The sequence below is a fragment of the Phodopus roborovskii genome, unplaced genomic scaffold (assembly GCF_943737965.1).
Source record: "Phodopus roborovskii unplaced genomic scaffold, PHOROB, whole genome shotgun sequence".
Taxonomy (NCBI): domain Eukaryota; kingdom Metazoa; phylum Chordata; class Mammalia; order Rodentia; family Cricetidae; genus Phodopus; species Phodopus roborovskii.
Window position 1 is genome coordinate 17,179,580 of NW_026126459.1, and position 17,466 is coordinate 17,197,045.

Here is a 17,466-nt window from a genome sequence, read left to right on the forward strand (position 1 = left end):
GGGATAAATAAGAATTTGCCTTGGGAACACTAAAGTATAATTTTGTAATGAGAAAAAACAAGATTTTTTTTTCTTTTTCTTTTTTGAGCTATCTATCTCTTGCCATAGGGTGATCCAGGATTTTTTTTTTTTAAGTTATAAATTTATAACATGCTCAGGCTAATTTTAGTATCTTAAAATTCATATAGTATAATCTAAATACAGACTTTCTAAACCATAATCCAGACACAGACATCCTTATCCAAGTCAGTTTTCTCCCGTCACAAGCTATGTTCAGAATATTATACGTGCGTCCTCACCTCACAGACATGGCTGTTCTACTGTCCTTTGGCATTTAAAGGAAACATCTTTGATGGATGGTCCAGAGCTTTAAATAATACACCCCCTACTGGTGCTCAATGGTAACCTTTTAGTGCCTGCTTTTTCAAATACCCACAATCTCTGGAAGACATACCTGTGATGTTGGACAATGCCAAAGAATCCATAGAATCCCGGACACTTTGTTCTGGTTTCAAGTCAGACAAGCACTCCAGGGAGTCTTCATACCACTGGGTTTGGTCATGGTTATACCCTGCAGCACCATGGTCCAGATCCAACTCCTGCAGCCTTCGGCTGCTGGCAGGGCCCGGATGGCTGCCGTAGGCAGAGTCACCCAGCCCATCTTGGGACTGTGCCCAATACATATCAGACTGATACTTCTTACTGACAAGGCCCTGGTGATTTGGCTTTACCTCAGGCTTGTTTTTAACCATATTGTCAGGTATCCAGTGCTCATTGGCTCTAATATCCACCTCATTGGGCTGCTGTTGGAAGAGGCTCTTATCACCAAACTTGAGAAGGAGCTGTGTCATATAATCTTCATGCTCAGCCCATTCTTCTGGGTCTTCAGAGGCTTCCTGATCTACCCTGGCTTTCCAGAACTCCTCATTGGCAAAACCTGCTCCCTGCCTGGACAGACTCAAGTCGTCCAGCTTCCGAGATAGGGTGTCATCAGCATTGCCATTAAGACCTGGAAACTTGTAGTTCAGAGCAGGAGACAGGAGCAGAGACTGTCTGCACTGGTCTGCAGAGCGACTGCTTCTGCCCATGCGCACGCTTCTCCTCGAGTCCCTGGATCGGGCTGACTGGAATGCAGAGTCGGAAGAATCAGAGGCATGCATATCTTCACCAAGGCTGCAGGTCTTGGAGCAATAAATCTGACCTTGTTTTGGAAGGAAGGGGCATCCCAGGAGAGAGGCCTTACACTGAGCGCAGGAGAAGCAGGCCTCTGTGGCATGCCAGTGTTGCCCGTCATAGGTCATTTGTGCATGGTCCACGCCTATTTTAAAAAGATATAGGAAAACAGTTAGGTGCTGGAGCAAGGAGTGCACAGGAGGGGACTTGTGGGTGATGGGAATGCTGTGGGCTCTGTTTTAAGATAACATCTCACTATGCAGTCCAGGCCAGCCATGAGCCCAGGGTGGCTTTGAGTTCCGCCCCTCCTGCCTTAGTCTGAGTACTGGGACTACAAGTGTGCATGCACCACACATCTGGCTCGGTGTTGTCTTGGCCTTCTCAGGTGTGGGTTGCATATAGTGTTAACCTTCCCTATTTGTAGATAATGTATTTCTCAACTGCTCTTTTCAAAGGATTTTTGTAACCCCAAAAATTGATAGCCATAAGATGGCCATTGACAGACATGCAGCTCGAAGATTTAAATTGACCAACACACATTCCTCACTGAGGCCATACAAAGGGACCCTTTGGTTTCGCCCTTTCTATAATAAAGTATCCTGCACTTGATGTGTTTAGTGCCATGGCTTTTGCATTTCTGTGCTTTTTTTTTTGGCTTGGTACAGATGGTTGAACCACTATCTAGAGCAGATACAAGTAGTCCATAAGCTCTGAGTGTCAGCCAACTGCTGCTGGCTCACTGCTGCCAGTATGTTTTCAATGAAAGGCTTTAACCCCAAACACACATGAAACAGATGTGTTAATAGATAGGAAAAATGGTGTGACCAGGACTTTCCTCATATACATAAGGCCCTAGATTTTACCCCCACCCCCAGCCACAATGGAGAAAAAGTTCCCAGAGGCTCATGGGAACTTTAATGAACGTCCCCAGACCGGCAGCTCAGTGCTCGCTGCTTCTGTGTTCAATGCTGTGAATAATCAGAATGCAGCATTTATCTAACAGTCACTGAAGTGCTGTGTGCGCCAACACATGTAAATTATACCTTCATTTTCACAAAGGTTCACAAAGAGGCAAGACTGTGGATAATCATGGTGGCTGTGGCTGTGTGACAAGGCAGACAGGAGGTGGGAACGACACTTACCAATATGCTCCCCACAGGTTTCACAGTACTCAGCATAGAGTGACTCGAAGCAGCCACAGCAGAAAGGGCGGCCATCTTTCATGATGTACCTCTGTCCCCCCAGGACCGTCTCACATTCCAGGCAGCAGAAGTGTTTCATGTGCCAGTGGCGACCCTCAGCTTCTGTGCACTCGTCGGCAAAAATTATCTTTAAAAAGAAACGCAAAACCACAGAATGAATGATCAGCATACAAAAAAAGAAAGAGAAAAATAGCATATCTCAATGACAAGCCTTCACTCTGCGCAGCTGACATGGCTCTCACGCCTGAGCTCAAGCACTCTGCTGCAGGTACCATCTTAGGGGCTCATCTTGTGGTGACATTCTTGTTGGAGGTATCCTTTGTGGTGACCCTCTAGGTGAGAGGAGATGGTGAGGAGTGTGTATGAGGGGCTAGAACATGGCTGCATCCTACAGTGGAACAAGCACATACCTCACCACTGTTCAGCTGCATAGGCCTGGGTACATGGTGAGAGCAAGCACAGCTGCTTGGACAAGACCCACGAGTGAGGAGAGGAGAACAAAGTGCAGGAAGTGAGAAAAAGCTCACAGCGGGGGGGGGGGCAGGGGGGAAGAGAAGGCATGCACAGTAAGAGGTGGGACACGAAAGACAAAGTGTCCCCAGAGGCCACCAAACCCAGCATGGTAAAGCTCTTGCTCCTGGAACTTAGCAATAAGAGACCAGTTGAGTTTGCAGGAGAAAGTTGAGGACAGGGTTTAGAATGTGAAGGGCCATTGGGAGTGCCCGGAAGTCAGGACAGTGTCAACAGAAACAAAGCATGTTACTGGTTAAGGGGGATGTCCAGGCCCAAACTGTCCTTCCTGCTTTGGAGTCATGGCTCAGGGGTTAAGGCTGACTGGAAAACAACTCGTAACACTGGTGTGAACACAGAGCCACAGTGAGACTGGAATTGTATGAACAGTTGTATAAGAAATGCTTTGTATGACATGGGGGCCAACTGCACATTAAGGACTTTAAAATCTTTATATTTTACTAAAGAAATATATGTGTAGATGTATAAACTGAAAACTTCTGTTCCAGACTGAGGAAAATGAAGACACAGAAGGAACCCTGATTACAGGGAGTCACATAATGTCCTTTTCCTATATGACTGCCTAAAGACCTAAAATAAATTCAATGATGGTTCAAAAAGAAAAATTAAAGGCAATCTAAGTAAAGCCCATAGGTATAAGCAGGTTCTTGCATGAATGGTAATTCTTGCTCTTGCTAGACACAGTGCAGTTATGGAAGACACTAGCACCAGGTAGCTAGAAGAAAGGTGTACAAGGTTGTCTATAGTTTCTTTTTGACTTTTAAAGATGTTCTGGTCATCGTGGTGCGTATCTATTATTCTAACACTTAGAAGGGGGAGGCAAGAGAATAAGGAATTCAAAGTTCACTTCAGCTTATAGTAAAGTTTGAGGCCTGCCTAGCCTTCTGAGACCACTAAAAAAATACCAAAATCCTTATAAAAGAATAACAATGTAAGAGAAAGAAATTCCTTTTACACTGCCATCCATCCTATGCTATTCTCTCTACTGACTTTGGTGTGTCTGTCTAACCTTTGCTAACTGTATACAGCAGTTGAGTTCTTTCTTTCCTACATTGGAAAACAACACAAAAAAGACCATACTCTACATATTCTTCTGCAACGTTTCCCCCCCTATGTTTCATTAGGGACATTGTCCACGGACAAAAGCACCTGCTTGCCCTCTATTAGCTGCATAGAATTCCACTGTGAATGGGCAGTTATATCTTAAAAATATCCATGTAGAACAAAAGCAGGAGACACATATTTTGCTTAGTTGTGAACAGTGGAATATTGGCTGTTGATTTATTTTTTTCCATCATTAAGGGGTGAACTTTTCTTTTTTTTTTTTTACCTCATCACAGGCTGAGCATCGAGGTTTGAGCAGTTCTGCATGGTGCCTGCCACAGTGAATTTTTCCATCCTGATAGAAATAGATGAGGTCGACCAGTAGCTCATTACATGTGAAGCAGACAAAGCAGGACGGATGCCAGCATACTCCAGGGCCTGCTCGGGAGGCAAACACTGCAACCTCCCCTCCATTCATCTGCAATCCACACTAAAGACAAAGATTTCAAATTAAAATGGTCCTTCATTTAAATTGCTGGATTTTCAACTTTTCTTGATTTTAAGTAAACTACAAGTTTTTTGTTTTGTTTTTCTTTCTTTCTTTCTTTCTTTTTTTTTTTTTTTTTTTTTTTTTTTTGCTTTTTAGGATAGCTTTAATTTCTGTCTACTGCTGGTGATTAAATGGCTATCTAACCTTAGATCACACCTTACATAGCCACTCTTCCTAGCTCTGTCACTGTGACTGAGCTGCTTCCCACTGTAGAGGCTTCCCTGGTTCCCACTGCAGATTTTTTTCCTACTGAGAACCATTAGTAAGGGATCAGAATGTCTTCATTATCTCTCTATGTTTTAAATACAAGGTCACCTCCCCCTACAAGGCACAGTGTCATTCAAACAGACTAACTCTTGATGTCACACAGCAGTGCAGACAGCAAGCATTGTTATGAAATTGTTTTGTTTTTCCTTCAGAAGTGCATCCTGCATCCATGCCAGCCACCAGCTACCCTTGGGGTCACCCACACACCACCCTCACCCACCCTCTACTCCCTCTAGAAAGGGCTACCTGCTCACACACTGCATGCACCACTGCTCTGGACAAGAGTTTAATGGTTCCTCTCCCAAGAGCCTCTTTCTTCCTTTGTGCACTGAACACCTGCAGCTCCTTCTTCTCCTCTTCACTTAGAGACTGGCAGTACCGCACCTTCACAGGAAAGAGAACACAGGTGCCTGCTGGAGGCCATCATGACCATTTTTCATTCCTAGAGTTCCCAGTCGTACAACAGTAAACCTAGCTGCCCTGCTCAAACCCTCAGCTGGGTGTGGTGGCTCATGCTTTTAATCCCAGTACCCATGGGACCAAGACCTGTCTATCTCCAGGAGTTTGAAGCCAGCCTGGACTACATATCGTGATACAGACCCTGTCTCAAAAAATAAAGTAAAATAGCTCTTGGTCTCTAGAAAAGGGCCACACTGATTGCAGTCTGTATCAGCAAGAAAGACCTTCCACAGAAGGTCGAAACTAGGTAATTGCCACTTTCACTCCACATTCTGCAGGTCTTCAATCCTGAACTACCCTGAAGTGCTCATCCTGCACATGGAAGGAAAAGCTCCCCATAACTGGTGGGTGGCTGAAAACACCATCAAAAACCAACTTGTGAGAAGTGTCCCACTGTGATGCTATTTTTCTCTATTCTCTTAAAAGAAAATAAAAGTGTGTATGTGTGGGGGGAGCTATATTGTTAAGGTAACATTTTAAGAAAGGCTAAAGAGAGGCCTAGCCATGGAAGAGCTGGGGTTCCTGGATGCTTGTGTTTATTTTCTTTTTACTAATTAGCTTTCCTCCTGTTACCTTACCTCATTATCATGTGGTGGCAACTGGTACAAGAGCTGTTTAATCCGGTGTTTCTCCCCAGGGCTGTTAACATAAGGGACCTTTTCCTCTGGCAAGCAGGCAAAGTAAAGCTGAATCTGTGGGAGCAGCACACGATGGATGCCATCAATACACAAAAGGAAGGTCTGAGCAGCCTGCCCATCTTCACCTTTCCCTCCTGACAGGGTCTGGCCCCCTGCAGCTAATGAGGGGACCAGCTGAGCCAACTCAGCAGTGGTGTAAACCTGCATCTGCTAGCATCAACTAGCATCCAGCTGCTAAATTGCTCCTCAGGAATGCAATTTGTAGTGACAATTAAGGGCATCATAAATTATGTGCTATCAAATGCACACATTTATGGTTCCTGTTCCCCAGTCTTGCAGAGGTCAGCTGAGGGATCAAGGGACAGTCCTGGGTGAATTCTGTAAATGACCACACAGGCTCAAGTGACAAATACCCAAGATCCAGCCTCTAAGCAGACTCAGTTTTCTCTCTGAATTCTACGGTTCTCTGTCAGCTTTACAAGCTTTCCACTGGTGGTATCTGCAGTATCCAGCTTCAGTTCCCCCAAGGAAGCAGGAAAAGAGCCATGCAGAGCTGGTGTTAGCTCACTTTGAAAGGGAAACACCATTTTCATGTTTCTATTGTCTTTTAGGAACATCAGTTCCTAAAGGTACAATGCTGAGATGGAATCAAAGGGCCTCAAGTAGAAGACATCAGGGACATTGGGACCTGTCTGCTGCCATCGGCTCTACAAACACCATCTAAGATGTAAGGGATTCTCTCCAAAAGACAGTCTGTCAAAATCCCACTTCCCTCACTGCTATGCCAGCATACCTTTGCTTCCTGTGTGGCTCTAGCAGCTTTCCTGTTACCTTACTGTCACTAGCCACTTATGCACTGGGTCTTGAATATACAAGGGTACCCTATCTCAAAGGGGTTCCCTCCCACCTTCCAAGATAGGGTACTCAACAATCAGACATCAGACTGGGATCGTCTATTCTAAAGGATAACTTTATAAGATCTATCAACAATTTTTGATAGTGTCATCATAAGTACATTGGGAAATAAAAAGAGGCATACAGGGGGATGGAGAGATGGCTCAGTGGTTAAGAGCACTGGCTGCTCTTCCAGAGGACCTGGGTTCAATTCCCAGCACCCACATGACAGTTCACAACCGTCTGTAACTCCAGTTCCATGGGATCTCATACCTTCACACCAATACACATAACATAAAGTTAAATGAATTAAAAGAAATAGGCACACACTGTTCCTACCACAGTGCTATACTGATGTTTTTCTAGTCTCCACTGTTCTCATCAAAGGCTGAACTTATTGGCAACACTTCATCCCTCTTCTACAGAGAGGGAGAGCTGGCCAGGAGACAGCCCTTTTATTTCCTTTTGTTCTTACTGAAGTTTTGAAACACTAAGAGCTGGGCATAGCAGCACATCCCTTCCAGCATTTGTGAGGCAGAGGAAGGCAGGTCTCTGTGAGTTCTGAGAGTTGGACACAAGCCAGGACACTACACAGAGAGACCACATTTCAAAATACACACCCTGTCCACCACTCCCTGCCACCACCTAAAGAAAAAAATCCAACTGAAGTTAAGTTCCTTCTGCCTGGAGAGTGACTCAGGAGGGTACTAAAAAGCAAACCAGCAGTACCCTGCATTATACATTAATTACAGCAGAAGCAGAGCGCTACTATGGGACGACAGGATCCATGAGTGCAGAGACAAGAAGCTTCGACTAAGAAACCAAACTGAACCGAGAAAAGCAAATCCAGACAAGGAGAAGTGAGGAACCACATTTCCAAACAGTATCCCTGGAAAGCAAATCAAAGAGGACAGCTGGGTTCCTACCTGCTCGGGCCTGAGGCCTGGAGGGACCCAGGCATACTCTTCCAGCGCACAGCCAGAGTCATCGTCTGATGTGGAACTTCTCTGGCACCCGAAGGCCAGTTTGTTCATTTTGGGCTCCATCTCCAAAGGCATAATAATGAGGTTTAAAACCTGGCTTCTCGGTCACAGGACATCCACCAAGGGCTGCTGTGGGTGACATAGGAGAAAGAAATGTAAAAATTCTCCCCTTCCAAGAGTGTCTATCTAGTTAATAGCTGTTTACATGTTGTTGGGCCCAGAGAAAGGGATCAAATGCTGGAGTCACTTCTAAGCCCCAGTTCCACTCAAACGATTAGGAAGTGATCCTCTTAACCAGAGAAGAAAGGCCACCAAGCTAGAGGTCTCTGTTGTCTTTAAAAGATACTCCTTGCTCATGATTCATTTGGCAAGTACTCAAGAAAACCACTCTGCTGATTAATTTCCCTACAAGTGAAATCCTGTGAGGTCTTAAGACTTTAGAAAGACATGCTGGGAACTGGGCTCTCTGCCTCACCCACCATCAGCTATCCAGAAAGATGGCTGGGGTGATACTGCTCAGTGTCCCATATTTCCTAAGCAAGTTTTCCATTCCAGGTAGTACTGCCTGCTGAGAGTCGATCCTCTGGGCCAAACCACACATTTGAAACTTCTAATCCATGGCACCAAACCTAATTTACACACCGATTAGAAAGGGATCAAGTCAAGCAGTCATTCAGCGAATTCCCTCAACAAACAGTAAAGGAATACAGAAAACAGCACTACGTCACAAGAAAGTTCAGCTTGGCGACTTGATGTTTAATCACATTACCAACCAACATTTACTGAAAAGTTAGGCAGTGCTTATTGAGTGTGAAATGGAACCAGCTCACTATTAGTCAGAGTGAGGTGTTAAGTCTTTGGGGGGGGGGGGGAAGCCACCTCAGCAAAAGGACAATAAAGGTGTCAAACAGTGATTCTGACTCTGGGATGTCAGCTTTGTTAGCACTGTGTATTGTCTCTTTGTCTTCTAGTTCTTAAAAACCATCCCTCACCCAAAGCACTAAGAAAGACAACAAGAACCTTCACAACTCCAATTTTCTGTATATATTTTGATTTTAAAAATAATTTATATGTCAAAATATATAAAGAAAATTTCAATTAGTCCACTTCAGAGAAAGGAGGGCTCAAGGACAGCAAATTAATTGTAGAAGGTGTAAAGCCAAAGTCAGATATAAGGAATTCTTCTGACTTGGAAAATGTTCATTCCCATTTGCTTACGATTGAGAGAAAGGCTGAACTCCTAAACAATTCCAGCCTGGGGTGAAGTCACATCTCAGCAACTCTCTCAATCAACACTAAATACTTAGTGTTGGGGGGAATCACTTGGTAAAGTACATGGCCATCAAAATGTAGTTCTTCTTTTATAAAGCAAGGACATATTAAACTTCACACTTTGACCAGCTCACAAAGGGAGGAGCACCTGTCTCCTGGCTGCAGTCATTCCGAGGGAGAAATGGGTGGGAGAAAGGGTGACCCTGCAGATACTGCCCCAGCCAGTAAACTCCCGCTTTTGTCCACCCCGACCCAAGAGAAGGCGGCCTCACTTCTGGCACCACCATCAGGAGGCTATCACCTCCTGACCCTGTCATTTCACGCAGGTGTAGACCATTCCATCTTAGGCAAGGCTCTCTCCTCCCACCCTTCAATACAAGGGGATGTGTTAATCAAAGATCTACTTCCCTGGGCCAAAGGAAGAGGCCTAGAGATTGAGACTTTAATTAGTAAGTCGCAAATGCTTGCCTGGAAACCTGGGACTTTTTAATGCAATTTAATGTGAATTTTGAAATAGGAGCATTTGTTGTCAAACCTGGCTGCGGGTAGGGCAGGGTGAGAATGACACAATATATAAATACTAAAAATTAAACGTTATTCGATCTTAAAAGGAGAAAATAAAAGGCACTATAAATTATGACAACTTTTTTCTAAACTTGCTTGATGATGCAGAATGCCCAAGATCTGAATCCCCAAGATCTGAATCCTCTTTTACTCTCTGAAAATGGGGGGGGGGTCACCATCCTAATGGAGGTGATCCCTGTGAAATGTCACTTCTTAAACTCTCACAGGTTCATTCCAGCCTCTCACACACTACACTGAAGACTTATTTTCTGACGACATATAGGGTTCATATCAGGAAAACAAGAGTCATCTACATCCCAAGGGTGCCCAGTAGGGTGGCCAGCTTACCTGCTACCACTAGCATTATAATGTTTAAGTAGTATATGAAGCAGTGTGACCTGGGAGGTATCTATCTCATTCAACACCTACTGGGCCTCAGGGCCAGCTGTCCAGGGACACGGAGCCTTAGGGGCAGGCCCATCTGGATGAGAAATAAGTTGGAGGTTGGTAGAGTTGGTATACTGTTTTAGGGGTTAGCATGGTCGTATTCCACACAGCCTACCTACGCCATACAAAGTGTTAACAGTTCCACGCCCCTCGTTCTTGAAGACTAGCTAGCTACTTTCACCATTTAAAGAGAACCACACACAGAGCCTACAGATGTAGGACTTCTCAATCAAGAGAACATCTGACCCAAGAGGCAAGAGTAATTCTCTGGGTGGGTGATCTGGTGTTTAGTGTTGGGGAAACTGAGTTCTGATATCTGGGGCCTTTCATGACTCAAACATCCCGAGGCCTGTCTCCTTAAAACCAGCAACTGTGGGGTCAGAGATGAGGCAATGGTTAAGAGCACTTGCCCTTTTGTCGAGAGCCTGAGTTTGGTTCCTACTTCAGCTCGTGGGGGATGTGACTCCATTCTGCAGGGCACCCACTAAGCTGCTTTCTTTCTGAAGGTGGCTTACGGCTACTGAAGACTGCAACCAGGAAGGAATTCTCTGAATACATGGTTATCAAACTTTCTACTGCATTGTTCCAGGGGGATGTCACTGACATTTGGAATAGGAAGGTGTTAATGGCAAAGGGAGACAGGTGCTGACCCCCGGGCTTTACTTATGTTGTACAGCACTGGCGGGCTCTAGTCTCTTAAAGGCAAACATTGTAAGAAATCATTGGTCATCACTTCTAGCAGCCTTGGAGGCAGCTTCTACCAGTTCCCACACTGACTTGGACATAGCATGTGCCGTGAGCGCACACAGAGCATGTGTGTCTACCATCTATGGAACAGTCTTAGGTGCAGCAACAACTATACACAGCTGCTAGCGTATGAAGGACACCTGTCCACAAATCAGAGTATGACCTCATTCACTCAGTGGCACAATGCAGGGCCTTCTCTTGATTCACTCATCCCATTCACTCATTCTTATGAGTAAAGGTCACTGCTGATGGGTTTGGGGTGGGGGGTACTTAGATAAGGAAGCAACTGGGGCTGGAGAGATGGCTCAGTGGTTAAGGGCACCTGTTACCAGTCCAAAGGGCCCATGTTCAATTCCCAGCACCCACATGGTGGCTCACAACAGTCTGGTAACTCCAGTGCCAGAGAACCTGATACTCTCTCTGGCTTCCTTGGGAACCAGGCACACATGTATAGACATGCACGCAGGCGAAACACCCATACACATAAAAATTTAAAACAAAATTAAAAAGGAGGCAAGTGACATTCCCTTAGGAGCCAGAATTTTAAGTAAATGTAGCCAACATGATAGGAATGGTTCCCAATTCTGTTATATATACCCTTCGCTTCTTTAGTGGCAGACTGTGTGTAAATTATAGGACTGGGCCTGTGGCTGGTGACTTTTTTCATTTTGAGCACAGTGAAAAGTGCACACGCGTCAGAGTTCCAGAAATGGGAGATGGAATCCAGCTGGGCAACCTGGAAGCTGTTCACTGGGAATGAGTGTAGCTGGGACAACTCCAGCAGGAGGGCTGCGGTGCAGTGTGCGGTGCAGTGTTCCGGCTTTGACCTTTGGTGCTGTCAAACTTCCTGCAGGTGTTTTCTTCCCTACTTTTGTGTTTATATGTTTGTTTGGATTTTCTTTTTTGCTGTTGTTTTCAAGACAGGATCTCACTATGAAGCCCTGGCTGTCCTAGAAGTCACTGTATGGACTAGACTGACCTCAAACTCAGAAATCCACCTGTCCCTGGCTCCTGACTGCTGGGATTAAAGGTGTCTGCCACAGTGCCTGGCTCACTGTTTTCATGTTTTTGATTCCCACCAAGGTTGTCTGTTATTAAGTAGCCTTACCCTTTTGCCCACAATCAACAACTCTGAAATCTTTAAAATTTGTTGCTTTCAATATTTTATAATGAGGCAAAGCTTAAAAGTGAGAATTCAGCCAGGGCTACACAGAGAAACCTGTCTCTGAAAAACTAAAACAGAAAAAAAAAAAAAAAAAAAAAGTACAAATTGATTGCATTACAGTGAGGGCCTACATTCTCCATCAGCACAGGAGTTGTTGATGGCATTCAGGACATGAAGGTCTGTCAACCCAGCAGCTCTGCTCCCCCACCCCCCACATACACACCTCTGCTAGTCTGGTCATTAGCCATCACTTTATTTTCTATTCTACATAGGACAACTGACCGGTAGTGTTCTCACTGACCTTGAGATGTAAAAATCAGCCTTTGCCTTTACTTCTCTAAGCCAGTGGCTCTCAACCTTCCTAAGGCTTTAACCTTTAATACAGTCCCTCCTGTGGTGGTGACCCCAAACATAAAATTATTTTGTTGCTACTTCACAACCAATTTTGCTACTCTAATGAATCATAATGTAAATATCTGATGGGCAATCCCTATGGGGTCACAAGAACCACTGCAATAGAACATGAAATTCCAGAAACGACAGTGGAGAAAGTGGTCTTTCCTGGGAAACAGATTCGGATCTGCCAGGCTGGAGACTTAACCTTGACACCATGGGGAATGACAGAAGGACGTTTCCAGCCTTCCAAGAAGGTGGACACTGAAAATGATGGCCAGGAAAGAGGAAAAGAATCCTGGGAAGGGGTACCTACTTCCTACAGAAGCCTATATAAGGTGGCTCTGGAGAAGAAAGTAAAATAAATTAACAGGGAAGGGGAAATGAACAGCAGCTACAGTTTTGAGATTGTACAGTCTGGAGATGGGAGGGCAGCTCAGAAGGGGAGTGCAGGTCCAAGGGAGTCAATTCCTGCAGGTTTTAATCCTGTCAGCTCTGCTCTGGCTCCTGTCAGTCATAATATTCCTGGACCAACTCCACCACATCACATAAAAACTATGCAGATCTAAAAACAACTACCCAGGAGCTGGAGAGATGGTTCATTAGTTAAGAGTCCAGAGGACCGTGGTTCAAATCCTAGCACCCACATAGTAGCTCACAGCTGTCCGTATCTCCAGTTCTGGGGGATCCATGGCACCAGGCATGCATGTGGTGCACATATATGTACATCCAGGCAAATACCCACACACATAAAATAAATCTTTAAGACAGTTTCAATGCCTCCATGGAGTCTGAGATCCTATCTTTAATTGTCAATATTTCCCAATAAAGTTCCACACCAGCTGCCATGTGAAGATTACCATGGCAGTACAGTATCTTTAGGAAACTTTTTGATTACCTGAGCAGACAGTGATTTGAGGTAAAATTCCCCTAGGTGTCCCCTACTGCTAAGTGCGACCTGGTGAGTCACAAACTTGAACAGTTTCTTTGTTGATCTGTTTGTTAGCAAGGCCTAGTGCTAGGCCAGAGTATGTCATTCCAGGTTCCTCATTCAAAATTACTCTAACAGGTTAAAGCATACAGGTCAACTAAAGGTAACCGAACAAAAATCCAGTAATATGGAAGACTGCACGCTTCTAATCTCAAAACACAAGCACAAGTTACACAGCTCCACGGTTTATGCACATTTCCATTTATGACGTCCTTAATTTAAAATGAATCCAGAGTGAGCAAAAGCATTGGAATCAAAATTTGATCCCAGTAAACACCCACACACAACGTTATAATTTCTTTAGAGTTTTTACACACCCCAAGAACACTCCAAGTCTGTGGCTTACTAGGGACAAAAATCACTGTTACCAGAACCCAAGCCTAACAAAGCTTTCAGAAGGTTGCTAATGCAATTTTCCTTTACTAGAATCACTTCATGCCAGCAAGCGGTGGCATTTGCCACTATTTTCCAGGTTAAACCTCCACCCAACTTGCCCATTTTCCCAGCTGTTATGTGCCACCGTTGCCAAAATACTATCCAGTTTTTTTCCAAGAGGGGATGAGAACCTCTTCCACAGCATTCTAACTTCACTCATAGACACATTCCAGGACGGTAAGAGACTGCTAAACAAAAGGAGGAAATCCCATGACAAGGCATGGTGCTTTGCCAGAGACGCTTCTGGAGAGCTCTAAGCTGGCATGCTGTAGCCTGTGACGAATCCCGAAAAGCGATGTCTACCAGACCATCATTTTCCACAGTGGGGGACACATTTTCTCAAAACAGTGTTCCCGTCACTCTCTAACTGGTTTTTAAAAAATTTCTATTTTCGGCGCGGCCCAAGGAAACGGCGGCCAGACCTGACTCCAATATACACACAGACTCGGGTTTCACCCCGTCACCTGTTGGCTCCAGGAACAACGTCCCCTTTGTGAAACTTACAGCTCTCGTGAAACGTGTTTCCCGAGAAAACACTTCCATAAGTATGCGACAAGACTAGAGTCGTGAAAACAAGCGCCACACACCGCCTGTTTTATCCGTATACGGATTAACGTGAGCCTTTCAAGATGGGTTAGAAGAAAGGCTGTCACCGTCTTCGGGGACACACCGGCGGGGCCATCCAGACCCCCGGAGCAGGTTCGGCCCTTTGCCCAGGCAGCAGCGGTGGCTCTGGCCGCAAGGGGGAGCCTCGTCCCGGTCTACCCCGCGCCCGGGTAGCGCGGTGGAGGCCAGCGTCCACGCCCGCGATCCTGTCCCCGCGGTCCGGTCCACACTGTCCCTGCCCCGCGCTCGCGCCCAGCCAGCGCTGCGCACCTGCACGCCTCGCGCCCACGCCCGGGTTCCCGAGCACAGGCTCGCACCCTCCGCGCTCCACCCCCAGGTAGTTTCCGGCTCGGGGCCGCCCGTCGCGCCGCCTGCTTTCCAGGAACTGTCACGTTCACCGTCCCCTGGCAAGTGTCCACCGGGGCCCGCCCGCCGGCCCGTACGGCATTCTTAGGAAAGTTACCCAGAAGCGGGAGCACCACGGCCAGCCGCACTCCATCCTCGGCAGCCCAGGACTGCGAGCGGCGCACGGCAGACGCCCCTGAGAGCTTCTGTAAACTTCCCCCGCCTGCAGGTGCACGCGCGGCCACAGGAGCTGGCCAGTGTGCGAGGGGGCGGTGCTGAGCCTCGAACTCGGGACCCCACACGCTGGGCAGGCGCTCCGCCACGGCGCTATACCCCCAACCCCACAAGGCTACCGCTAACACAAATCATCTCCATGCTGTCCATAACAATGCCAGCAAATGGTGCGTTTAACCCAGTTCTCACTCCGAAGGGTTCATTAACATACGAATTCTCCCAGCTTAAGACTTCCTTGCATTTAAATGAAAGCAATTCCTGCGGTTTAGCAGAGATTTTTTTTTTTTTAAGCAGTCAATAACAGCAAAAGCAAAGGAGTCAGGCACACGAAGCACTTTAGCGGCCCCACGCACGTTCAGGTTAATCTTATTTCTCTGTTATTTTTAGGGGCTCTAAAAGAGGAATTTGGCTTCAGCTGTCTGCAGAGAGTGCTCAGAGGAGCAAAACCTGGAGCTCAAAGCGAGCCCAGAAAGCAATACAATTAGTAATGTTCATTAGTAATTAGTTATCAGCAGAAGCCCAAGAGTCTCCTGAGCTACAAGCTTTAATCAGGACGGCAGCCTTCCTAGGGGGTGTGTGGTGTGGTGTGGTGTGGTGTGGTGTGGTGTGGTGTGGTGTGGTGTGGTGTGTGTGTGTGTGTGTGTGTGTGTGTGTGTGTGTGGTGCCATGAGAAGGGGTGACGAACAATAGGTGCTCCACCCTCCCTAAAATGCTAGTAAATAAACGCACTGTAAGAGCTAACAGTTTCTACTATTTAAGCCTCGGTATGACGATCTTGCAGCATATATTTATTTATATATTTATATAGAGAACAATGGCCTATTGTAGCCGTGATTTAAAAATACACGGGTTGCCATAAATAGATTCCCTCAAGTAAATAATTGTGTGGCCAAATTCTGTTATCTCTGCTGCAGCTCGAGGCAGCCGAGGACAAGCTGAGTTTTTTAAAGCTGCTACTTTTTTTAAAGTGGCAGAGACCAAAAAGTCCTGCTACTAGATTAGTTTGGAAACACTTAGTTCAGACATCACAAATCATTATTTGTGATTCAAGTGGCTTCAACATTTCCAGACCATTCCCACAAAAAGGATCTGGTCTGAGGGCATGGGAAAAATCTCCAATACATGCACCTTTCCCGGTTGATCTGTGAAAATCATCACAGTATCCTTATCTGAGTCAGACTGCTGGTTTGCTTGTGTGGTTTTTATTTTATTTTTGACAGTATTTTTCATACAGCCCATGCTGGCTTCAGGCTTGCTGTGTAGCCTAGTCTGGCCTCCCGAGTGCTGGGATTAGCAGAGTGTGTCACCACACCTTTCTCAAATTTCCTTTTCCCTACTTCATTCTGTTTGAGCTTCTCAGGGAAGACATCAGCCAATGGCATCCACAGAACATATGTCCAACTGGTTATTGATTTACATCACACTCTAAACTGGCCTGTTCCCCCACCCCATAAACAGCCTTTCTCTGAAGGGGGCTAGCTTCACACTGAATGTTGACACAAATACTCCCACCACATCCTGTGAGGCTTATCGGTATTAAATGTAGCCACTGAGGGGGTGTTCCAAGGTGACTACTTGTAAATACCTTTTGCCACATTTCCAACAGGTACTGTCAACTGTCTATTGTGTTTCTGCCAGTGAGGCAGTTTGGGGACAGTGAGAAACTTCCTACTGACTTTCAATCTGAATGAAACAGACTTTTCGCCTGGTCTGAAAGCATCACCATTGTCAACAGTGAATCTATGCAGATAGAGGGCGTACCCCCAGCCGGCATCCTTTTGTTTCAGGGAGGTAGACAATTCAGTTACTTGAAGATCACACTTTAGGGGGCTGAGAAAGGAAACTAAGAAATTCTCAGGGCTTAGCTTCCTCCACCCCAAGGGTTTCTTTCCCACTTAACTCTAAGCATCACCCTCTCCTTTGGCCTCACATCACTTAGCACCAACTGGCACTGGGTGCCTGTTTGGTCACGGCACTATTGTCTTCTGTCCTGTAGAAACAGCATTGTGCCTTGCACATATCAGAGCATTGCAGTGAGCCTGGGTTAAGTGAATAAACGATTCTCAGTTTTCTTTTTAGGTCCATACCCTTATCCAAGTAACACCATTTCTAACCTTAAGCCATTGTCCTGTGTATGGGGTTGTTTTAGGAGAATAAATGTGACAAGGTCAGGGGAACAAAAAGCTAGTATTTTGTCAAATGCCAGTGTATCGAGTCTGGTAGAAAGAGATAAAGTACAGGCTATAAGGAAACCTTGGTGCCAGCTGCCTACAGTGACCTTGAGGTCTCTTTTGCAAAACACTTCCCTGGGTTGGGGAGGTGCCTCACTGGGTAAAAGTGATTGCTGTGCAAGCATGAAGACCAGAATTGGGATCCCTAGCATACATGTAAAAAGCCAGCTGTGGTTGTGCACATATGCACCTCCGTGCTGGGATTGGAGAGGGACACACGAATCCCAGGGTTCATTAACCAGCCAGTCTGGTTGAGACCACAAGTTCCAGGTCCTGTGAGAGACCCTTTCTCAAA

The 17,466-nt window shown here is 45.8% G+C and overlaps 1 protein-coding gene across 3 annotated transcripts in view; it reads right to left on the reverse strand.

Moving 5' to 3' along the window:
• Positions 1-17,466, reverse strand: part of Prickle1 (prickle planar cell polarity protein 1) — an 87,978-nt gene that overhangs the window by 3,410 nt on the left and 67,102 nt on the right. The window contains exons 1-7 of one of the 3 annotated variants that reach the window (XM_051189726.1): positions 15,067-15,222; positions 7,685-7,870; positions 5,805-5,918; positions 5,014-5,151; positions 4,237-4,440; positions 2,316-2,502; positions 455-1,318 (exon numbers count right to left, since the gene is read on the reverse strand). In XM_051189726.1, the coding sequence (XP_051045683.1) occupies positions 455-1,318; positions 2,316-2,502; positions 4,237-4,440; positions 5,014-5,151; positions 5,805-5,918; positions 7,685-7,816 (1,639 nt within the window). In that variant the 5' untranslated portion in view covers positions 7,817-7,870; positions 15,067-15,222. Of the gene's footprint in view, positions 1-454; positions 1,319-2,315; positions 2,503-4,236; positions 4,441-5,013; positions 5,152-5,804; positions 5,919-7,684; positions 7,871-14,824; positions 14,945-15,066; positions 15,223-17,466 lie in introns of those variants that run through there. The other 2 variants (XM_051189725.1, XM_051189724.1) reach the window with 2 other exon arrangements.